Source organism: Amaranthus tricolor, chromosome 7 (assembly GCF_026212465.1).
Source record: "Amaranthus tricolor cultivar Red isolate AtriRed21 chromosome 7, ASM2621246v1, whole genome shotgun sequence".
Taxonomy (NCBI): Eukaryota; Viridiplantae; Streptophyta; class Magnoliopsida; order Caryophyllales; family Amaranthaceae; genus Amaranthus; species Amaranthus tricolor.
The window spans coordinates 29,676,900-29,699,804 of record NC_080053.1 but is presented as its reverse complement, the minus strand read 5'-3'; the positions used below and the strand labels follow the sequence as shown (position 1 = coordinate 29,699,804).

The 22,905-nt window shown below is 34.5% G+C and overlaps 5 protein-coding genes across 6 annotated transcripts; 3 read left to right on the top strand and 2 right to left on the bottom strand.

Annotated features, from left to right (window-relative positions):
- Positions 1-1,676: 1,676 nt before the first annotated feature.
- On the top strand, positions 1,677-6,786 carry LOC130817783 (proton pump-interactor 1-like). 2 transcript variants are annotated; one of them, XM_057683673.1, is made up of 8 exons: positions 1,677-1,870; positions 2,484-2,843; positions 3,740-3,931; positions 4,123-4,302; positions 4,418-4,612; positions 4,860-4,961; positions 5,044-5,556; positions 6,116-6,786. In XM_057683673.1, exons 2-8 carry the CDS (start codon positions 2,490-2,492, stop codon positions 6,431-6,433), a joined length of 1,854 nt encoding a protein of 617 aa, XP_057539656.1. In that variant the 5' UTR covers positions 1,677-1,870; positions 2,484-2,489; the 3' UTR covers positions 6,434-6,786. The 2 variants fall into 2 exon arrangements, with proteins under 2 accessions (XP_057539656.1, XP_057539657.1); XM_057683674.1 differs by having other exon boundaries at positions 1,679-1,870; positions 2,489-2,843.
- A 1,750-nt stretch (positions 6,787-8,536) lies between these two features.
- Positions 8,537-10,077, top strand: LOC130817676 (uncharacterized). Its single transcript, XM_057683522.1, has one exon. The coding sequence runs from the start codon at positions 8,977-8,979 to the stop codon at positions 9,871-9,873; it is 897 nt and encodes a 298-aa protein (XP_057539505.1). The 5' UTR covers positions 8,537-8,976; the 3' UTR covers positions 9,874-10,077.
- A 581-nt stretch (positions 10,078-10,658) lies between these two features.
- Positions 10,659-12,163, bottom strand: LOC130818680 (uncharacterized). Its single transcript, XM_057684839.1, has 3 exons — positions 11,878-12,163; positions 11,668-11,797; positions 10,659-10,668 (listed from the first exon to the last, which is right to left on the bottom strand). Exons 1-3 carry the CDS (start codon positions 12,161-12,163, stop codon positions 10,659-10,661), a joined length of 426 nt encoding a protein of 141 aa, XP_057540822.1.
- A 1,689-nt stretch (positions 12,164-13,852) lies between these two features.
- LOC130818241 (dynamin-related protein 5A-like) lies at positions 13,853-19,464 on the top strand. The gene is made up of 8 exons (XM_057684336.1): positions 13,853-14,462; positions 15,847-16,038; positions 16,145-16,351; positions 16,563-16,991; positions 17,411-17,638; positions 17,723-17,918; positions 18,166-18,820; positions 18,913-19,464. Exons 1-8 carry the CDS (start codon positions 14,079-14,081, stop codon positions 19,097-19,099), a joined length of 2,478 nt encoding a protein of 825 aa, XP_057540319.1. The 5' UTR covers positions 13,853-14,078; the 3' UTR covers positions 19,100-19,464.
- A 1,105-nt stretch (positions 19,465-20,569) lies between these two features.
- LOC130817736 (uncharacterized) lies at positions 20,570-21,823 on the bottom strand. The gene is made up of 2 exons (XM_057683594.1): positions 21,159-21,823; positions 20,570-21,073 (listed from the first exon to the last, which is right to left on the bottom strand). The coding sequence occupies exons 1-2, from the start codon at positions 21,821-21,823 to the stop codon at positions 20,926-20,928; spliced, it is 813 nt and encodes a 270-aa protein (XP_057539577.1). The 3' UTR covers positions 20,570-20,925.
- Positions 21,824-22,905: the final 1,082 nt, after the last annotated feature.

Sequence of the window (22,905 nt, the reverse complement as noted above, 5' to 3'; positions counted from 1 at the left end):
TAATAATAAAATAATTACTTAAATGAGGAGTGTTATATACTTTAACACGCCTCCTCACACAAGAGCCCTTTGGATTAGAAGTGTGGATGCAACACAAGCTGATCTCTTGTCACGTTGGCTACTAATACCATGTCAAGGAACCAACTCAACCAAAAACTTAAGCTGATGGTTAAGGCCCTATGATATGTTATAAACTCCAACACTTTTTATACTTTTATAGTGATTATTTATAATCTTAAATTAATCAGTTGTAGGCCTGTCAAACAGATCAGGTTGGGTCGGGTTTGGGTCATATATAAAGAGGTCAGAAAACCCATGACCCAAACCCAACCCATTTAGTTAATTGAGTCGAAAATCACAGCCTTGACCCAACCTGCAATAGATCAGGTTGACCTGATTTCGACCCACTTAACCCGTTTATAATTTTTTTGTTTTCGTTTTTAAGGTTTTTAACGTTGATTAAATCTAATATTTTAGGCTTTAATTTTAATTTTAACTTTATGTTTTTTTGTTGTTTATTTTGTATTTACTATGAAAAATAAGAAAATATTAAATGAACCAAGTTTAACTTATACTTATTGATTGAACTCGAAATTAATACATTTAATTAAATGGGTTATACAGGTTTTTTTCAGGTTTAAAATTTTGACCTGTACATAACCCATTTAATAAACAGATCAAGTTGGGTCGACCCATTTAATTAATTGGATTAAAAGTTTCAACCAAAATCCACTTATTTCGAATTAGCAGGTCGGGTCAACTTTTACCAACCCTAATCATTTATAATCTTTAAGTAATTAATTAGAGAATTAAATCAATTATAGAACTCATCTCATAATAAAAATGTCTCACATAATGAGCTGATTTCTAAGTGAAGTTCACAAATTATAATCATATCATAAAAGTTTCTTTCTACTTCTACACTAATTCTCAAATCTCAACGATATCATTTAATCCTTCTTGATAAAGAATTAATCTCATTTTCTTTGTCTCATTAAATTTGGCTAATTTTAAATTTTTGATTATAATCAAATCTTTTTTTTTAATTTTCATTCCACATATTTAATTTATTGTTTCTTCTATCTACATGTTTCACTATTTTGTTTTATAAAATATACTCCATATTTTAGCATTTATATTTTAACACTGTTTATATTGAGACTTTTGTTATTAAGTAATTTTATAGTACTACATTTTTACAATCTCTTATATCCAAAAATGGTAAATTGAGATTAACTACTAAAAAATTGGAATAAAAATATCTCACTTTCTCTATTCAATTTGTCTTGTATGAATAACATTCTAAATACGACACAAATTTATACTGCCTTAAATTCATCACTAATGTTTTATTTGCTTTATATATTCTATCCAATGCACTTATTCAATTTTTAATATTTTTAATCGTGCATAATCAAAAATTATGGATAGTTGATATAAATAACCCCTACATTGGGACGAATCAAACAAAATCATACTTGACAATATTTTTAACTTATAGATTAATAATAAAATACAAATTAAGAATAAAAGATAAATAATAATATTCAAAAAACAAATAGAACATTAATAGTAAATTAGGGAATATAATGAGTCCCTTTTTATAATTAATCAACTTAAAAATTATAATTTAGTATACGCTAAATATACTTGAGTAAACCAATAAAAATAATTTGATCGTAAGTCCGTCTGCTTTTGTTTCCTCCGTTTCCCCTGTCTTCTTCCATTATCAAAAAACTCACATAAATACTTGGGCCTTCTCTCATTCTCTCTCCTCCATTTCATTCCAAGAGATCTGAGTCTTTTTTAGCCCTTTACATAATAAAGGGTCTGATTCACAAACAATTCTTACTTCAGGTTTCCGTTTCAGGTAATTTGTTCCCTTGATTTGCAAGTTCCCCTTTTAATTTTCTAGTTTCGATCTGTTAAAGTTCGTACCTCTTTTTGCTTTATGTTGATGATTTTGGGTTTTCTTTTAATGTTTTGATGAACTTTGATTGAATTACTTGCTTCTTTTTCTTGCATGCATGTCTATAATTCATTTTGGGTTGTTTATTGTTTTTTCTTTCTGATTTTAATGCACTTCATTGACTTAATAATTCATGTTCAGAGATCTATGGAAGTTATGATCCGTAGTAATAGTTAAAATTGGCTTGTTTGTCAAATTAGGGTTTATCCTTTTTCACTTCTTTTTTTGAGGGAGTAGTTTTGATTGATCAAATTAATCTTGAGCAGTAATTTTGATTTTGTAATTTGTGAAATTGGACATGATGTTTGTTATCGTTGAGGTGTCAATTGGAAAATCAATGACATTGGGTCATTGAAATGTTGATGAATATGTTTTTGGGTCATTATGGTTTTGATTGTTTCCTTTTATGGGTATGAGTATCAGTTGTCGCCTTTCTTTTCTCTCAGACCCTGATCATAGTTTTATGTGGATGGAATATACTGGATATGATGATGATGGTTTTGATTTTGTGTAGGATAGTATGGGTACTGAAGTTGTAGGATCTGAATTGCCCAAGATGAATGGTAAAGTGAAATCTAAATTGAATGAGCAAGAAGCTGGGACTATCAATTCTTCTGAGGGTATTACGTTTGGCTCGCATGGGGTCGATGAACTTCAAGTCAAAGGCGAGGAAGACAATGTCTCGAGTACGAACATATCTAAGGATAATGCTGCTGATGCATGGGCTGAGGTGCAATGCCATTACTTTTGGTTTGTCAAGCATCGCCCTTTGGAGGACGCGAACTTGAAGGCGAAAATTGACAATACTGAGAAAGAAATTCAAAAGTATCAACAGCAGATTAGCAAATTATTTGAGGATATCAGGGTTAAATCGGTGAATACCAGACCTTTTACTTTTATTTTATTTCAAGTTTCAAATTGCTAGTTGGTTGAAACTTGCATATACATGTTTACAAATTCTTGTATGAGATTGTCTTACCGTGAGACGAAAGACCCATTAGTAAAATAACATAAAAAAACAATGAAAACTGTATTCCCACTTGTATGGGAAGCTTTTTTTTTTAATAATTTGGGCTGATCCAGTTGAAATCATGTCTCACGATGAGGCAGAATTAGTGATACATGTTTGCTCTTTATTGTAATTTGGAATGCAATTTGACTTTTTTTACTTGAAATGGTTGAATACTTTACTTTAGCTGGGGTCTCACCTAATTACATTTTGAGATTAATAATCATGAAGTATTGACTTCAAATTAAGGAAGCCATTAGTAATGAAATGGTATTTTTCCTGTTTTTTTCTATTTGATGGGGTTAGGTGATCATTGCTTTGGGGATTGCCTTAAATCCTTGATTCTGCTATTGTGAAGTTATAGAACTTTGTGACTATAATGACTACATACATGTTAAATCTATCTATAGGGGCTATAATGACTACATACATGTTAAATCTATCTGTACGAAGAATATCTTTATTCCTATTGGCTTAATTTGGGATTGATGTTTTATCAGTTTGAAACTGTCTTATATAACCATTTCTCTAGCTTCGTTGGCCATCTTTGTCTCCAGATTTTGATGTTAAATCATGTTACTACTGTGTTTCCTTCTAATTTCAAAGTCTTTAAATCGTTATGAATTCTTAGACAATAATGGGTAATTCAACTTTTAAAAATACTAGTTGCAAGATCTTGGGTTTATCTTTATGGTAGTAATATGCTTTGTTCATATTTTGATCTTAATTTAGTGACTTTGCGCATCATTTCTGTCTTGCAGTCGGAGAAAAGTGAGCTGTTCGGTGAGATGAATGTTTTGAAAAATGAGAATAATCAATACCGAGAATTCATCTCCGAAAAAAGGAAAGAGATGAAGCCATTGCAGACTGCTTTGGGCACCTTGCGTGGTGGTGGCAGTGGTGGAGAGAAGGGATTTAGCATATGTTCGAGTGAGGAGGAACTTAATCAGATTGTGAGTCTTGAGTAATGAATTTTTGAAAAGGATTTAATATTTTATGTGTATGTTCTCGAGCTGAGGGAGTCTTGGCCGCACTCTCCTTTATGGTGTGAGTTGCCGCCTTCCTTCCCTCCCCAGACTCTAATTATAAGTTCCTCGGGATATACCGGGTATGATGATGATGATTGAGTATTTAATGCATGCAGATCCGAAGTTTGGATTATCGAATTCAACATGAAAGTTTGATGTTGAAGGAGGAGAAACAACTTCTTAGGGAAATTAAAGAATGGGAGGCAACACGGCCTAAGGTTATTGCAAGTAGTGCTGAAAGGGCGAAGATTCAGGAATCGTTGGGGCAGAAAGAAGCTATCCTCGATCAGGTCAAGGTACATGGCTTAGTTTGACATCTCAAAGTTTGTGCGGTGGCCGGTATCTATCTATTGCTGTTTCTATTGTTTCTTAATTTCTAATATTTTGGGCTGCTTTTTTTTTTTTTTATAGCTTTTAGGTACTGACGTGGACGAGGTGCGGAAGCAGCAGGCTGCAATAAAAGCAAAACGAGATCGTTTGAGCCCACAATTGGATGCAGTAAACTCTCAGCTTGATGCTCTAAGAAGCAATTTGGATATTGCCAAGAAAAGGAAGGCGGCAGCAGTTCAAACAATGAAAGAACTAAGGGAACAACGAGATAAAGCGGTATACGATTTACTTTTGTTAGGAAAGAGGGCTTATGTTGAAGTGAACCTTGGGCACAATGCATTTTAAGATTTTTGGATCGCACGATTCTACCAAATTAAGATCCTACCTGTGATCTGGATTGGTCACTTATTTTTGGATCGTAGGATCGTAGATCAAGATTGAGATTCTAATAACTTTGTTTGTGATCATGACAGTTTTATAAGTGATTTAGTAATATCTCATGCTGTATTGTAATTTATTTCAGAATGCGCATTTTTATAATGAATATCGACCCATGTTCACCAATGCGAAGGAGATTGCAGTGAAGAAGGATGTGAAGGCTCTTGAGGAACTTTGTTCTGCTGAGGTTTTTTCTAGATTTGTAATCTTTTAGTTTAGGTTGACTTTCATGTGTTTTTCTAATGTGTATTCATTTGAACATCTACTAGGTTGAGAAGTTTATGTCCCAATGGAATAGCAGCAAGGCTTTTAGGAATGATTACGAGAAGAGAATCTTAAGATCGTTGGATTATCGGCAAATGAGTAGAGATGGACGAATCAGGAATTTCGATGAGAAGCCATTGGTGACGGATTCGCCACGACCTGAGCCAGATGTGGCAGCTAAAGCAAACATCCAACAGCAGAAAGACGTTCCGAATAATACTTCAAAAGTAGAAGATTTGCATGCGGCGAGGGTTCAAAAAGAATCGAAAAAAGGAAATAAGGAGCAAAAATCTGTTTCGGAACGAACGGTGGAGGAAGAGGATATTTTTGTGGTAGAAAAACCAAAGAAGGATGTCCAAAAAGTTAACGAAAAAGACGTAGCGAAATTGAGGGAGAAGATGAAGGAAGAAGAAAAGGAAAAACAAAAACAGGCGTTAGAGAGAAAGAAAAAGCTGCAAGAGAAAGCTGCGGCTAAGGCTGCTGCTAGAGCTCAAAAAGAAGCCGAAAAGAAGCAAAAGGTAGTCCATATCCTTCTCTTACTATTTTCATCAATTTATCTATATTCATCAACTTCTTTCAATGTTTTTTCATTCCGAGTATTGAATCTTCGGTTTTAGATTAAAACCAACTATAGTAAACAACAACAATAACAATGCTAAAGCTTTGTTTGTATAGAGCAGTGTGTTTGGTAAATGGTTGCTGGACTAGCTGAAAGTGTTGACTGTTAAGCGGATAAGTTGGCTATTTAGAGAAATGTTCTAAGTATTGCATATTGGCTGTTTATTAGAGAAGAAGTGGACTGACAAGCTAAAAGCTAATGAAAAAAGTTTCATTTTGACTTATAAAAGATAGATTTTCCGCTGGCTGAAAAGTCATTAACCAAAAACGTTTTTTTTGACTTTTTGACCAATCAAAAGTCAAAAGCGAAAAGCCAAATAATAATTTAACACAAGCCATTTACCAAACACCTCCGGTATGTTTTGTTTTATTTTGTGCTTTAAGGAAACATATAAGGCTAATTCGTTAAAAATCTCGTTATTTGTTATTGATTCCTGAACAAAATGATACTCATTTCAGGAGCGTGAAAAGAAACTAAGGAAGAAAGAAGCCACTTTGCAGCCAAACACAGAAGAACAACCAACTGAAAAATCTGAAACCGATGAACCCAAGAATTCTGAGAATGTGGAAGAGGCCATTGAAACTCCTGCGCCCGCTAAAGCCAAGGTGCAGCAGAACCCGCTGAAGCACAGGAAACCCATAAAAACTCGAGTTGGTCCCCCGAAAGGTATACTCAAAAAGAAAAAGTCAGATAATTATTTACTTTGGGGATCTGCGGCTGCTGCTGCAGTGGCAGTTCTGTTGCTTCTTGTTCTTGGTTACAAGTACTTCCTCTGAGTCGGAAATCTATTCCTCGTGTGATCTACACACCGATACTTGGCCACCGTAATGTAGTTAAAACCGAGAGACAGTGTAGAAGTAGTAAACGTTCATTTTATGCTCTTTGCGATCAATCCATAAGGACTTATCTGTAGCTCAGACAGGCAGAAATATGCTTCTACAGGGGTGCCGATAGACACACATTTTAGTTTTTTTTTCTTTTGTTTTTTTGCCTGTATTTTAAAGTTTTGTTCCTTTTTTCCATTTTGTTATGATCTTTTGACACTTGAAAAACTTGAATATTGTAAGACATTTTAATTTTTAATCAATAAATTCGAGTTAAGACAGGTTTAGTTATGATTAAATATAAATTGTTCATATTTGTTACTAATCAATACAAGTGGTAGAGCAGAGCAGCTTCTCCTCCCTCAGATCACTGTAAAAAACTACTTTGGAGAAGGATTCACAGCGGTATCGAGGGTTGGCCTGATCTTATTGCTAAGTGCAGGTGTACATATTGTCTTTGCAGAGCATGGATTCGGGTAAAGGAGGCAAAGCCGTCTGCTGCCAACACCCGAACTCGATGAGCTTTCACCGGTTTCTCCTGATTGTATGTGAACGTGAGGGTCTGCTTTTAAGGCGTAAGCATAAATATCGGTATGCTGCACACATTCTTTATTGTTTGTTCTCAAAAAGGTAGTGATCGTGGTGGTGGAAGTAGAGGTACTGCTGAGTTCATTGCAACTCGGCTCTGCTTGACACTGTCTGTGATCGGCTTGCATTCGTTTTGGTGAATTTTTGAACGTGCAAGTGAGCAAAATCCTCGACAGAATTGACAACTTTGAACCTTGTCTAATGACTCCTTACATTTTCAAAGATCTTGCAAGTTGCAACGGTGTAATGACTTGTATACAGAGGTGCTCATTTGGGTCAATTTCAGGTCATGTATTTCGTGTTACGTGTTTCGGGTCGGTTTAAAATTTGTCTTGTCCACTTTGATTTTTATATAATTTGAAAATCATTTTAAATTCGAGTCAAATGTTCATCTTAATTTTGAAGTCAGGAGTTCATTACGTTTATTTTGAACACATCTAACACCATAGTGAATCAGTAGCAAATTCATACTCCCTTCGTTTTTTTTCTCTTCTCGTTTACTTTTTGAATAGTTTTCTAAGTAAATTTTAAGCCTCTATATTTCTAAATACGAATAATAAAAAATTATAAAAAATATATTAGAAAAAGTTAACAATAAAACAAATCTAACGAGATTTCATATGGATATATTTTATCATCTATATATATATCTTAAAAATCTTAAACGAATTTCTCTCACCAAAATAGAATATTTTAAACGCGCTAATATGCTTTTCATTATTATAATTACTTTCTTAATGATCATAAAATCTTACACAAAGTACTCCTAGTCTGTATACTGTAACCAATAAAAGAAAGAAAATAGTTAATGAGTGAGGGAAGATCCCAATAAGAGATAAGTAAGCAAAGGATAATCTGCACTAATTTAGAAAATTAAATAAGTACCCTACTTATTTGGGATCCCCCAATCTAGTTCATTTGTAATAATGCACTTTCAAGAGTGTGATGCTATTTTTTTTTTTTTTTTCTAGAAGTGGAATTTTGGCCCTAAAAAAAAGTAATCAAATGATTACTTCTTCCCGTTATAGGAAAGACGCAAAGAATAGGCAAATTATTCAAAAATGTCAGTGCAAAAATAATAAAAATGGAAATAGGAAGCTAAGTTTTAAAGTTTTGATTGTTGGCAAAAGAAAAAGCGTGACAAAAAGGAAAGAACATGAACATGAGACAATGATCCATGCTCCTAAAGAATATATGGTGAAGAAGACATCACCTTTTTTATACTCTTTTTCTATTTACAATGAACAAATAATGTCGCTATAAATAATAAATCAAAAATAATATCTTTGTTATCACTCACAAGGTCTCAAACCTAATAGAGATAAAAGTTACCTAATAAACACAAGTGTAACGAAATGTTGCATTGTCATTTTTTCTTTCTTATCTCAAGTTATTACTGATAAAGATAAATTACCGAAGAATGCATACATTCAACCCATTATCCACTCAAACCTCAAATAGGTGAGAGCTACTTGAGGTCATCAATAATGAAATATTTGAAATGTTGTTTTTCCCTTTTCTTTAATGTTATTACTAGAATAATAAGATATCATATGGGGGACCTTTCAAACTCCATAAAACCGGACCTACAACATACAATTAGCAAAGCATGTTGTACTTGAATCGATTATGCAACTTTCAATCAGCTTCTAATCTAACAATCACAATAATACCTGCAGGCCTGGGGCATAGGAGTACTTCTCTTTAATCAACATAACGTAAAGCTAAAGTTATTCTCTTTTCTTTTCTCTTCATATTCTTCTCAAAAACCCCATTTTCCCTGTTTTCTTGAGACTTTAGACCTTTAATCTTACCTACCCAGTTCAATTCCTTATTTAAATACCCCAATTCTGTAGTAATTTGATAAACCCAGATCATAAAAACTGAGAATTTCACCTCACAAAACCATGAAAAACAGGGGAAAAAGAGGGGTAGAACTAGAACCATATATCAACAATGGTGATTATGAAAATTTTCCAGAATTTCCATGCAGAAAACACCCACCTTCATCTTCTTCAGGTGGGATTTGTGCTTACTGTCTTAATGATCGATTATCTCAACTAATTTGCCCAGATTGTGGCGAACAAAGAATTTCTTCTTCTTGTTCTTGCTCTGATGTGGGAAGAATCTCATTATTGCTTGAAAATGTACCCAAAATGGACCCAAGATCAGCAGAATCAGGGAAGTTTTGGAAGATTGGTAAACTATTCGGGAAAAAAAGAGAAAAACCCAATCGCAAAACCCTAAACCCTAATCAAATCAACGCAGAAACTCGTGATTTTAATAGGATTTCAAGATCAAGATCAGTATGCAGTTTCCGAAGATTCCATACAACAGAAGATAATAAAAATGGGGATTTCCCCAATTCTTCATCAGCTGCAAGAGTTTCAAGTGTAAGCACAGGAAATTTCATCATAGATTCAGCAAAAAGAAGTTGTTTCAGTGAATCTGAAGCAAGAATTAGCAACTTTGAATTTGTGAATAGTGATGATCAAGCTTATATTGATTTGAAACTACATGATATATCATCATCATCATCAGATTACTCAAGAGTTCCTGTACCTGATCTTGCTGCTATGAGGAGGAGTGGGTTTGGATTATCTACCAAAGATTTCGAGTTTCGAGGCGATGTGAATTTCGAGATGTTTAACAATGGCGGAAGATCTTGTAGGATTAGTAGTGTTGGTGATGGAGATTTAAGGAAGTGCAGAAGAAGTTCTAAGGTCTGGAAATGGTTTTTTAGGCATCAGCAGAATCATCAGACTGGTTCTGATAAATTTGATTATCATGATTTTAACTTATAAATTTGTTTTGTATTTTGGAATATAATGAGGTTTAATTGTTACTTCTACTTGATTACCATAAACTGTATTGTTGCATAATTGATCCCATATTCAAGTTAGTCCAATATTGATGTTGAGTACTGAATGCTTTATCTAGCTGAGTGCTGAGAATGCAACATTATGTCTTTTTATTGTGCTGGCTCCAATGTTATTGTCAAAAAATCAATTCACGTAAAAGTTCAAACTGATGTTGTATTCTTAAGATATCTTATATATTCTATTAATAATACTTTCGCATAAATGTTTTAGAAATATAAATTGTTAAATGAAAATTAAAGTTAGGGAATCTTGTAGGATTCAAATGAATGCGAATAAAAAAGAACTTTTTAGATAAAAAAATAAAATAATTATAATTTATTCGATAAAAAATTAGACACTTATGAAATTGAAGATTTATATATTGCTCTTAACCTAAAAAATATTAATCCAAACATGAAATTTGACCAAAGATAATATAATGAGTTTAACTTAATGGTGATCATGTGAAGCATTAAAAATAGCCAAATTCAAAGTGTTTGGTTTAAGTTACTATTAGATTTAATTCACTTTTAAAAATTTTTTTTTAGGATTATTAATATTTTTAGATAGTGACCCACTAGAGTGAAATTATAAGTTAACTTAAAATATGATTAGAAATTGATTGGTGTGCATTTATGCCCACTAAAACATGCTTTTATCTAGATGTATGGTGGCATGCTAATAGTCCACTCAATATGTGCATATATTGATTGTGTTGGTAAAGTGCATTATAAGTATCTATCAACCATCAAGAAATTATTACAAAATTAGGATTATATAATAGACTTATAAATAATTATTATGGGTAAAGTTGTGAGATTCTAGTGATAGGTTCAATTTTGATCAACCATGCAATCTACTTGTATTTTATTTGTGCTTAATTAGTACTTCTACTTCATAATTGTGCATTAGTGAATTAGCTAAAATCAAGTAATATCTTTATTTCTAGACCTAGTTTTCCACAAAGGCTTGATATTTCCATCATGAAGTAAATGTTAGAGGAAGATTCTAGGTTAACAAGACTTAGAGTGTTTAGCACAAGGAAATGAAACTTGTGAGACTTTAAGATAAGACTTCGAAAATAAAAAAGTTTCATCCCTTGTTTGACATGTTAGAGACTTGGAAGAAGAAGATAAAAATAAAAGTCTCAATCAAAATACCCATCCTCTTCCAAGACATTTTTCTTGGAGACTTTAACTATTTTTAGTCTCATTTTCTATTCTCATTCCCTTTAAACAAATAAGAACTTGGATAATTTTTTAAGACAAAGTCTCGTTCCCTTTCTTAAATCCCACATGCCAAAAACCCCCTTAGAGTATTAATTAGACAGTTTGTAAATATAAAAATTATTTAAATTTTTAGTTAATGTAATATTTAATGTACTAAATTTCACAACTTACTGTTACTAAATATCAGTGAATATATGTTATTAAACAATATCCAATATATAATTGAATATTTTCACCCATTTAAGAAGGGTTTTCCTATATTAGAATAAAATAGTAACATGTGATTTTTATTAACAAAATTTATGGAGTATTTACGTGGAGGTAAATAGACATAACTTAAATTAAAAAGCAATGTTAATATCAATTTAGGGGTAACTTGCAACTCTTAAATAGAGTTTCTGTAAAGGAAGAGGTGATTGATATAACGAACGATGAATACCTTTACTAACGAACATGATCGATATGTTGAATTAGAAGAATAGAATAAAAGGATAAAACTGAAGAATACCTGATTTCATGTTGTTTCTTTTGAGAATCCTTATCTACAGCTTCTTTCTTTTGTGGTCTTTTCCTTTTAGATTTCGAGATAAAGGTAAGATGAGCACTTTCAGTCTTATCTAGCTTTAACCTTCCTCTTCCTGTACACAGTGGGAGATGAGCTCATTCAGAGACCAGGTCTCTTTCTGACAATTATAGCTCACCTTAAACTGATTAAAACTTGCAGGAAGAGATATCAAAACCAAGTACACTATTAGATCCTCAGAAATTTCTAGGTTCAGTATCTTTAGTTTTGAAGCTAGATGAGACATTTCCATTATGTACTCCCTGATATTACCATTACCTTTATATCTCATTGAAATTAAGTTCGTCAAAATTGTACCAATTTCAGCCTTTTCATTTTTGACTGACCTCTTTTCAATATCTGTAAGGAAAGCTTTAGCTATAGTTATGTCATCAGATATTGTACCCCTGAATGCTTCAAGAATAGCCCTTTTGATAATCATCATACACATGCGATTTGATCTCTCCTACCTTTCAAATTCCCTCTTTTGATCAGAGGTCCTCAAATCAGTAACTGGTGCGGGAGAGTCAACCCTTAGCGCAAGGTCGAGATCCATAACTCCTAGAACAATCGAAAGATTTTCTTTCCATTCTTTAAAATTTGAGCCATTCAACATAGGAATTGAATTGATGTTCGAAGTAATATTAGCAGGATTAGATATAGCTGACAGAGAATAAGAAAAAAATAAAACAAACATAATAAGCTCACATACTTTAATTCTTAAATCAATAATAATAAGTTTAATTTAGTAACATCCCATTACAAGACGTCAATTTTCTATTAATATTCTATCTTTGGATGAAAATACTAACTTCTTAGTAACATCATGTTTCAGTAAATAAACACTGATAATAAATAACATGTCGACTATAAAACCTTTCTTAGGGATGATTAAATAATCATATGTAATCCTTATAATTATCACATGTTTATCACAACCCGAAAAATTTACATAAGTATAATATTAGGGACCTTCTTTTGAGCCGATCGATAATAATATAATTTATATGAATCATCCTTTTATACTGTTAATAATTTATTTTTATTTTTTTTTACAAAAGAGGTCACTTTGGCGACTTATTGTGTCAATCAAATTAACTCCGGTATATATAAAACCATACTATAATTAAACTTAAATTATTCCGAATATCCTATTTTACAATAACATTAAAATTATTGTAATACGAGAGCAATTAATACTTCATAATTCCAAAAAAAAAAAGTATTTGTCATAACTTAAAATAAATAGATAATATTTCCATAAAAAGAGGGGATAATAAAACCATAAACCAAAATCAGGAACTTAATAATCTGATCAAATTGTTGCAATAACCGAAACAATGAGTCAACATCAACACCTTAAGAAAAAAAACTGAATTTCCTAAAATAGGAAACATGCAAAGATAAACTGAAAAAAAAGGGGAATGATAACTTCTAGAAAAGAGAAAACTGATTTCTTAATAAATATAAGCAAAAAATTAACGAAACCAAATTTTTTGATTCCATTGACAGAAAACACATCAAGAAAAAACACTATTTAATTACTCCATACCCACTTAATCCAAAAAACAAAGCATAAATATGCGGCGGAAGACTTTGAGATCATGAAAATAAATGACTGGATCATGGAATTTTCACGATATTCTATTAAATAACCAGTGAACAAAACGATTGTCCTAAAAACTCGAACATAAGAAGGCGACTGATATCACTTTATGGGTTAAAGGGTGAATATCTTTACTAACGAACACGATCAATTATGTTGAATTAGAAAAACATAATAAAATGCTAAAATGAAGAATACCTGATTCTATGTGTCGCAAGAAATAATCTTGGAAACAAAAGCGATTAAATCTTCTAGATTAATATGTATTTCTGATGCTATATATATAATAACTTGTAAATGGTATTCGGGTCATCATAGAACCCAGTCATAAAATGAGTTTCTACACATTTAAAGCTCATAACCTATTAATACATTTAAGCCTAAACCTTTTAATTTTAATTAGGATATAAAGACAATTTTAATTAATTATAATAACAAAAAAAATATTTACATAGCCCAACGTTGGACTTTGGTCCAACAAAATATATAGCTGACAATGAGCATTTTTTCAAATTCCCGTGTCATGAAATAGATTTTCAAATTTCCGTCATTTTTAGTCGAGTTAATTTCGAGTTTCGACTTTCCATTACGCCATTGTGGGCTTTGTTTGTTTTTTTCAGGTAATTTTTGAATTAGTTTATCATCTGAAACAGTGAAACTACCAGTCTCCCCTCCACTCCAACGGTCGATTAACCTACTTTCAAATTTGAAATTCTCTATTCTCTTCCCCCTCTTTTCTTCCTCTCCAACAATGGCGACTCCAATTACACCCACAAAAAACGCATCCAAACCATCATCATCATCAACAACAATACCTTTCCAATCCTCCAAAAGACAACACCAGCAAATCTCTCAAAGCCCTAATTATACCTCTTCAATGTCATCAAATAAGGAGTTTAAATCCAGATTTGAAGCCTACAACCGCTTACAAGCTGCTGCAGTTGCTTTCGGGGAAAATCTACCAATACCTGAGATCGTTGCCATTGGTGGACAATCTGATGGAAAAAGTTCTCTTCTCGAAGCCCTTCTAGGGTTTCGATTTAATGTACGGGAAGTAGAAATGGGTACTCGGAGACCTTTGATTCTTCAAATGGTTCATGATTCTTCCGCTTTAGAGCCTCAATGCCGTTTTCAGGTTCGTCTGATTATGATCAATTGTCAGTTTTCATTTCATTGATTGAATTTATTGATTCATGCTCGAAATTGTTTAATATTTTCGTTTATGGTTTTTGCTAAATATTGATGTTATTTGTAAAACTTTTTTGATATTTGGCGACTTTAATGTGGTTTAGTGAGTAATTTGGGAATTTCTTATTCACAATTTAAACAATGGAGAAAGTAATTAGGGAAAACCAGGTTAGGCAGTTGTTCATGTTTTTTCCAGTTTAGTTTAATTGAATTTATGAATTCCATGGAGCTTTACATTGCTTCAAAAAAGATAATATTGGTTTGGTTCTTTTTTTGAGCCTTATATATTTGAAGGATATAACAACAAACAAACATTAGCCAATCCTTTTTCCCCACTATTAGTAATATACATTGATTGGACAAATTCACCTTTTATGTCAAATTTTGTTCTTATGCGACTGAGGTGTGCCATTAAGGTTAAAAGGGAAAATTCTAGCTTATTGTCATAACATCAAAAAATGTTTGATCAAAAAGTTGGGCTTTCATTAGAGATCATTATAGGAAGATAGGGGGTAGTTGAAATGCCTATTTAAAGATGGATGAGTGGACAAGCCTTAAACGATAGAAGTCAAAATGATATACATCCGTTTAGATTGGTTTTTTTATGGTCAAAGAAGTTCGAAAATCGCACAAGTTAAAAAGCGGAAGGTTAGGAGTTAAGTGGAATAAGAGGAACCTATAGGCCAATCATGATGTGGATAAGAATGACATGAATTATAAGGATTTACATGAGCATATGACAATCAAAGGAATGAATAGAGGAGGAGAAGGTGCGTGGAATTGTGGATGATCATTGGAGTAAACTTTCTTAATTATAAATTAGTATTTATATATTTCGAATATAGTATAATCTTTCTTATCGATGATATCTCACGTTGATTTGTTTTGGTTAACGGAATTAAGGCTTAACATTATTGTTAGCTTTGTATCATGATTCATGAACAATTATTTAAGAGTAAGAAGTTCATAAAGTTTTTTGTGGCTTTCCTAAACTAGTTTGTATGTTACTGCTAACTCCAGAAATGAATGTATCTACTTAGGGTTAAAAACCAACTTCACATCATTTTTGTAGGCGTAGGTTCTCCTTGCAGTCACAGTAAATTCCTTCATCAGTTAGGTTTCATTGGGTTTGACGGAAAAGATTTTTGTTAAATGACACAGTGGAAGATTAGTTTTTGTTTGCTTGATTTGATGCAAAACTGTTTTTGGAATTAAGGAAAATTAGTTTGCTTCAGTGTTTATGTTTACAAATCTCCTTCCAGCCAAACAATGGAAAAGAGGGAAACGCTGCAGCATTTACTTATAGTAGTATTTTGCAATCGTTTGGGCAGGATGAGGATACCGAAGAATATGGGAGCCCCATTTCATTGGCATCTACCATCGCAGATACGATTAAATCACGTACTAAGTCGCTTCTGAAAAAGACCAATACAGCAGTTTCTTCCAAGCCTATAGTTATGAGAGTTGAATATGCTTACTGTCCAAATTTGACTATAATCGATACCCCAGGCTTTGTTCTAAAGGTAAGATTTTTGTTCACGGTGGTGTTATGTCAATCTTACAACTTAAGAGCCTGTTATTGTTGTGGTGATTGGGATAAGGATAACTGGTTGGAAATATGGTTTACAGGCTAAAATGGGAGAGCCAGACAATACACCTGACGAAATTTTATCAATGGTCAAGTCACTGGCAAGTCCACCCCATCGAATTCTCTTGTTCCTTCAGCAAAGTAGTGTTGAATGGTGCTCATCGTTGTGGCTTGATGCGATTCGTGACATCGATCCAACTTTCAGACGAACAATAATTGTTGTCTCAAAGTTTGATAATCGGCTCAAGGTACAATCATGCATACTTGCTGCAATCGCTTATTAGCTGCTTAGTACTGGACTAGTTGCTGTAGTATAAGTTTTAATGCTTGAAAAGAAAAGGTGGGGTGTGCAGATATGAATAGGTCCTGTTATGTAACGGAGAATGATCAATAACCATTACTTATATTATTTCTTCAGCATGGTGTAGTAGTTTAACGAACAGGTCCCATGTCTTTCAGGAATTCAGTGATCGCTGGGAGGTTGATCGGTACTTAAGTGCAAGTGGTTACTTGGGAGACAATATAAGGCCCTTTTATGTTGCCCTTCCCAAGGACAGAAACACAATTTCTAATGATGAGTTTCGGCGTCAGATATCTCAAGTTGACTCTGAAGTTTTGCGCCATCTTCGTGAAGGAGTTAATGGAGGTTTTGATGAAGAAAAGTTTCGCCCCTTTATTGGATTTCGTTCTGTTAGGGAATTCTTAGAGTCTGAACTTCAGAAACGATACAAGGAGGCTGCCCCAGCAACACTAGCATTGCTTGAACAGCGTTGCTGTGAAGTTGCTTCCGAGCTGGCTAAAGTGGAATCAATGATACAAGCAACTTCTGATGTTGCCCTTCTCAGAAGATCTGCAATGTTACACACTGCTTCTATAAGCAGTCACGTGGTACATATCTGTATCCAGCTTCAATTAGAAAACATTTTTTAAGATTACCCACTTAAAGTATAGGGATACCCTTTTTCGCACTCCATCGGTTGTTTTCTGTACTTACACTAACTTTCATCATAGTTAAGCTGTGCTGTATGTGTATTCCTTGAGTGCCAACAAAACTTGGTTTTAAAATAGATACCCTGATTTTTAAATGCCTTTGTTTATTTCTCTAATTCCTTCCTGCTAATGACTCCTAGTTTCAGTTTGATTTCTGAATACTGAATCCTTTTCATGTTTCATTTTCTCCTTTCTTTCATTTGATTTTTGAAGTTGTTCGTTTAACATGTTAAATTGAGGCATTATTCATTTCAATAGTGTTCTTCATGGTTATATTTTATGATCCTTTTTGTTTATTTCTTCATTAATTCTTGAAGGGATCATTAATTGATGGAGCAGCTGATCCACCCCCTGAGCAATGGGGTAAAACAACTGAGGAGGAACGATTGCACAGTGGTATTGGTGGTTGGCCTGGTGTTACTTCAGACATTAAACCTGCAAATTCTACCTTGCGGCTCTACGGAGGAGCTGCTTTTGAAAGAGTCCTGCATGAATTTCAATGTGCTGCATATTCCATTGATTGTCCTCAAGTATCCAGGGAAAAGGTAACTGTGTTCTACTGTAATACATTCAGGAATCTGATGATGGACCTCTTCTGACGCCTGAATTTTGGATGTATTCTCCAACAGGTGGCCAATATTTTGCTTGCCCATGCTGGTCGTGGAGGAAATAGAGGTACAACAGAGGCAGCTGCTGAGATTGCTCGTACTGCTGCCAGATCATGGCTCGCGCCCCTGCTTGACACTGCCTGTGATCGACTTGCATTTGTTTTGGTGAATCTTTTTGACCTTGCAAATGAGCGAAATCACTGCCACAATTCGGACTGTAAGAAACTCAACTTCGAATCCTATCTAGTTTCTCTTTATTTTTCCGAAGGAAATCTACTTTGAATTTTGAAGGTGGCTGTTTTTTTCTTTTCAATTCTGTTCTTTCTGCATCTTAAAATATGTGTTGTGTTCAATGTATTATTCTCTTGCATACTTTCTATTATGATGATGATACGGCGAAAAAAGAATGGATTTTTGTTGTCTTCGAATGAGATTAAGGCTTTGGCATTGTTGTTATCGTCCAGATGGGAAGAACACAGGAGGCATGGATGGTTATGTTGGCTTCCATGCTGCTTTGCGGCACTCATTCAATATGTTCATCAAAGATCTTGCAAAACAGTGCAAACAGCTAGTGCGGCTTCACCTTGATTCAGTGACAAGTCCATATTCTCTCGCCTGCTATGAAAGTCATGTCCATGGAGGCTTTCGTAATTCACACAGACAAGTTTCTCCAGCATCACTTTTTCCTGATCTTTCTGACAGTGCTAAAGCTTTCCAAGATGAAGCGGTAGCTAATCAAGAGAATATTCCTCCAGAAAACAATGAACAGGAAACTACACCAGGCAAGGTTCCAGATGGCAGAGAGGTTCTTCGAGAAAGCCAGATGACAGTGCCTGAGACCCCATCACCCGATCAGCCAGGCGACTTAGTTTATGGTTTATTAAAGAAAGAGAAAGGAAATTTAATTGAAGTTGGAGCAAGGAAACGGCACCCTAGAATATCAGCCAACAGAATACATAATGGCACTAGTCTCTATGGAAGTTGGGATACTGGTTCAAGATCAAGTTCTGCTTATGCTGACATTTGCTCATCTGCTTCTCTGCACTTTGCTCGTATACGTGAAATTCTGGTCGAGAAAAGTGTGACAACAGCACTAAATTCCGGGTTTTTGACTCCTTGGTTAGTGACTTCATATGCTGCACTCTTCTCCCTGTTTTATGTTCTATTGATGTATACTATATAATCCTATCGTGTTTATATAATTGTTGCAGTCGAGAAAAGCTAATGGTATCACTCGTGATGGATCTATTAGCTGTAAACGATGAAAAATTCATGGATATGTTTGTTGCACCCGGTGCAATTGATATCCTGCAAAATGAAAGACAGTCCTTACAAAAGCGGCAAAACAGTCTCCAATCTTGCTTGGATGAGTTCAAGAGTGTTGCTATGACACTCTGATTCAGCTTTAACTTCAGGTCCGTTTTCTGTTGCTGCTGCTAGGATACTGCAATGCTTGTCGTTCTGTTATTATTTGTCAAATTTGGTTCGATGCCACTGCTTTGTGCCTGTCAAGTGTCGAGTGTGTTCCAATGTACCTAGGTGAACAAACAGCCAGCAAGAAGTCAGTTCTCTCTTGTATAGTAGTAGATGAAAACGTTCTTATGTAGGCTAATATTATGATTGTAATTACTGATTACTTATTTGTTTGACGAGTGATTAGCATTTTAAGATCAAGTGTTCGGCGGCTATGACACTTCTTTACATCATGAATATAAGATTTCATCATTATTTTCTTACAAATGTGATTCTATTTTTCTAATATTTACGTTGTAAAAATATTTCATTTTAAATAGTAACTTTTTTGATTTTAATTATTATGATAGCTAAAAGAATAATTTGTAAATTATAACCTTTAAGTTAGGAGCTTTATGAATTATAGTTGATGTTTTATTTTTTGTGAGTTACTACCACCAAAATATAAATATTAAAGTTTACAGATTAGGTTATCGAATTTTGGCTAATTAATCTCTTAATAATCGTTGAACATCCCTAATTACCAATAACTTTAAAGTTTTTGATTTTATAAAAAAGAAACCCTCCTACCACCCTTTACACCACCCCCCCATCTCACCACCGTTAACACTACCCTCTTCCCCGACAACTCCTCGACAGCCCCCTTTCCCTGCGACCCCCCTCCCCTTGTGAACCATCTTTCAAAATCTCTCAACTCCTTCCATCAAGTTCTCACCATTGTTATCGTTTTTATTCTCATTTATATATTTAATCTTATCTTATTCTCTTATTTCTCCCACTTTTCATTAAAATATAACTTTTACTTATTTTTCTTGATTTTCACCCAATTTGTGCTTGAGACTTTTTTTACAATTAGGAATACTAAATTTTACTCTTTTCGTCTCATCATTTTGCATTATTTCTATTTTTAAACAATAAACTTACTTTCTTTCAATCTAATCCTTAACTTTTTTTAAATTTCAATTATACCACTATTCCTTCCTTTTTTCTTATCAAATATGAATCTTTTCCCATAATATTGCTAAAAAAAAAATAATTCCCACTTTGTATTATGTGGGAAAGTATTTTCCACAATACCGTCCATGTGGAAATTTTTTTTTTTTTTTTTTTCAGACAAAACCTCCACTTGAGAGTTAAGATGGCGGTTTGCCTTAAGCACTAAACCGCCGCATGAAGTGGCGGTTTGGTCAAGGCAAACCGCCATCTCATGTGGCGGTTTGGTCCCTGGTAAACCGCCACTTCATGTGGCGGTTTGCTTGTAGCCTGCAATTTTTTTTCATTTCGCCAAGATAGTGAACGCAACCTGCATTAAACTAGTTCAATACTATCTATTCCATAATAATCAATTACGAACCAACTTGATTTGAAAAAATTAATTATGAAAATAATGCGAAGATATATTACAATCATGGAAAGTCATACAAGAAGTTCAAATCATATAAGAATATACAAAGTTTGTTAAACTACAACCCCCGGCCCCTTTTGTTTTGCGCACCGGTGGATGATGATGGTGTGAACTCGTCAACCTCCACAATGACATTAAGAGCAGGAGCTCGTCGTTGACTAGCACGCTGATATGTGATGATCCTTTGCGGAGGCGATGGATGTGGAGGAGGAGTGGTGATGGAAGTTGGAGGAGCGAATGGTGACATAGTACCGGATGTCGATGGCGATCTGGAAGACTGACTTCGAGTAGATGAACGCTGGCGACCTCTTGTGGTCTGACTAGTTCGACTACCTCTAATACCCTGTTATCCACCTCCCAATGTAACGTACTCGCCTGGTAGTGCTGACGAGTAACCGATTGGGCAGTGGAGCCCTCCCACGCAGCTATGCTCCTGTATGTTGCCTGAAGCGTAAGCACTGATGGATAAACTAGGCCCGGCATCGCCATGATCGCTGTTACATACATAAGTGTTATAAAAATCATATAAATATTATCAGACTCAACATGATATTACAAAATATTAAAAAAAAAACATACTTTGTTGACCTTCGAGGGCATGTTTTCTTATTATGACCACTAAATCCACAAAAGCTACACGTGTTACGAGGACACGTCAACGGTGCATCCATTTCGTTCCGTATACGAGTTGATCGCGGATGACCCTTTCCACGCTTCGTTGAGGGATCTGGAACAACTGTAGGACCGTTCCAAGGATCGCAGGTGAACATGTCTGGAACAAGCATGAAAGTCTTCTTATATGTCAATACGTATTTTGTAGTGCGAAACGAAGGGTCCACAAAAGCATCGTACGATATGTTACGAGCTCGACATACTGCAAGAACATGTGAACACGGTAACTTGAAGATGGTTGGTTTCTGACAGGAGCATGATGTTACTGTGAGGTCAACCATGTAGGATTTTCCACCTTTTCCTGCTATCCTGTTGCCACAACCAGTGGTGACCTCAAATATCCCTCGCACTGTGTCATATATCCTAACATCATGAAAGCGTGCTTTGTCAGCATTCTTATCAATCGTATCAGTTGGTTTCTTGGCATACACATGTCCATTGTCTAATCTGTTTCTCCCTAAATCCCTCGTTGTGGCAAAGTATTCGTTAACCCGGAAGAATGTCATCCTAACCAATGAAGTGATTAGGAGTGACCTGGCCCCCTTCATTACGCCATTGAACGCTTCCGACATGTTTGTAGTTCTCACTTCATATCGATGCCCACCGTCATGAATCAAAGTCCATTGGCGCTCTGGAATAGAACCATCCACTAAGTACTTATACGCGTCCTCATTAAACTCTTACTGACATAATGCCTTATACAATCCAAGAACCAACTCCATGTGTCGTTGCTCTCTCTCTCCACAACGGTAAAGGCAAGTGGGAACAATTGAGAATTTGCATCTATCGCCATAGTAATCATAAGTGCGCCTCTGTCCTTTCCGTACAAATGTGTATCATTTATAGAAATAAGGGGACGACAGTGGGGAAAACCCTTAATGGATGGTCCGAAAGCCCAAAAAATTCGCTTAAACATCACTCTGGTAGGATCCATTGCCGGTTGGACTTCCCATTGCACCACTGTTCCTGGATTAGATTGTATTAACGCCTGCAAGTACCTTGGAAGCTCCTCAAAACACCACCACCAATGCCACGTGAATGAGTTGGAGAGGTAAGCTCATCCAAGTACTCATTAACGTATGTTAGGTTACTTAACATTTCTGTGAATGTATCATGGTATGCACTAAGACCTGATTCTGGAAGTTCCATACTAGTCATGACTTCCCTCGCATTATCCAAATTTGCAACCAATTCAACATAAACCTCCATTGCCGTTCCAGGGGCTTGTGATGCCGCATAAGCAAGAGCACTTATGCTTTCATCATTCTTAATCGGGACTAACACATTTTTCCCAGTCACCGGGTATTTCATCTTTATTTTTAACATAAAAAAGTTGCGATCACAACCAATTACATCACAGATTTTGCTATAAAACACCTCAAAATTAGTATTCTGACAATGGATAAACATCACTATATTTAATCCTCCATTATACACAACATCAGATCCAGTATAACTTACTTCCCCACCCCAATACACTATAACGGAATAATGATCCATATTCTGCAAACACAAACATGTTTTTTATGTGATTTCACATATACTTTATTGTTGATTATGAGTAAGGGAAGTGTAAATGTGAATACAAGAATTTCTCATATTAAGGTATTAGAACACTTATTAGAACTTTCAATTCAAATATAAAGCTAAAAAT

Coding starts and splice junctions, on each gene's coding strand:
- LOC130817783 (XM_057683673.1), top strand. CDS start 2,490: ATGGGTACTGAAGTTGTAGGATCTGAATTGCCCAAGATGAATGGTAAA. Junction 2,844..3,739: donor AGGATATCAGGGTTAAATCG/GTGAATACCAGA, acceptor TCTGTCTTGCAG/TCGGAGAAAAGTGAGCTGTT. Junction 4,613..4,859: donor GGGAACAACGAGATAAAGCG/GTATACGATTTA, acceptor AATTTATTTCAG/AATGCGCATTTTTATAATGA.
- LOC130817676 (XM_057683522.1), top strand. CDS start 8,977: ATGAAAAACAGGGGAAAAAGAGGGGTAGAACTAGAACCATATATCAAC.
- LOC130818680 (XM_057684839.1), bottom strand. CDS start 12,163: ATGATTATCAAAAGGGCTATTCTTGAAGCATTCAGGGGTACAATATCT. Junction 11,798..11,877: donor TTTGATATCTCTTCCTGCAA/GTTTTAATCAGT, acceptor CACTGTGTACAG/GAAGAGGAAGGTTAAAGCTA.
- LOC130818241 (XM_057684336.1), top strand. CDS start 14,079: ATGGCGACTCCAATTACACCCACAAAAAACGCATCCAAACCATCATCA. Junction 14,463..15,846: donor AGCCTCAATGCCGTTTTCAG/GTTCGTCTGATT, acceptor TCGTTTGGGCAG/GATGAGGATACCGAAGAATA. Junction 16,992..17,410: donor CTTCTATAAGCAGTCACGTG/GTACATATCTGT, acceptor TAATTCTTGAAG/GGATCATTAATTGATGGAGC.
- LOC130817736 (XM_057683594.1), bottom strand. CDS start 21,823: ATGTCGGAAGCGTTCAATGGCGTAATGAAGGGGGCCAGGTCACTCCTA. Junction 21,074..21,158: donor TGCCCTCGAAGGTCAACAAA/GTATGTTTTTTT, acceptor TGTATGTAACAG/CGATCATGGCGATGCCGGGC.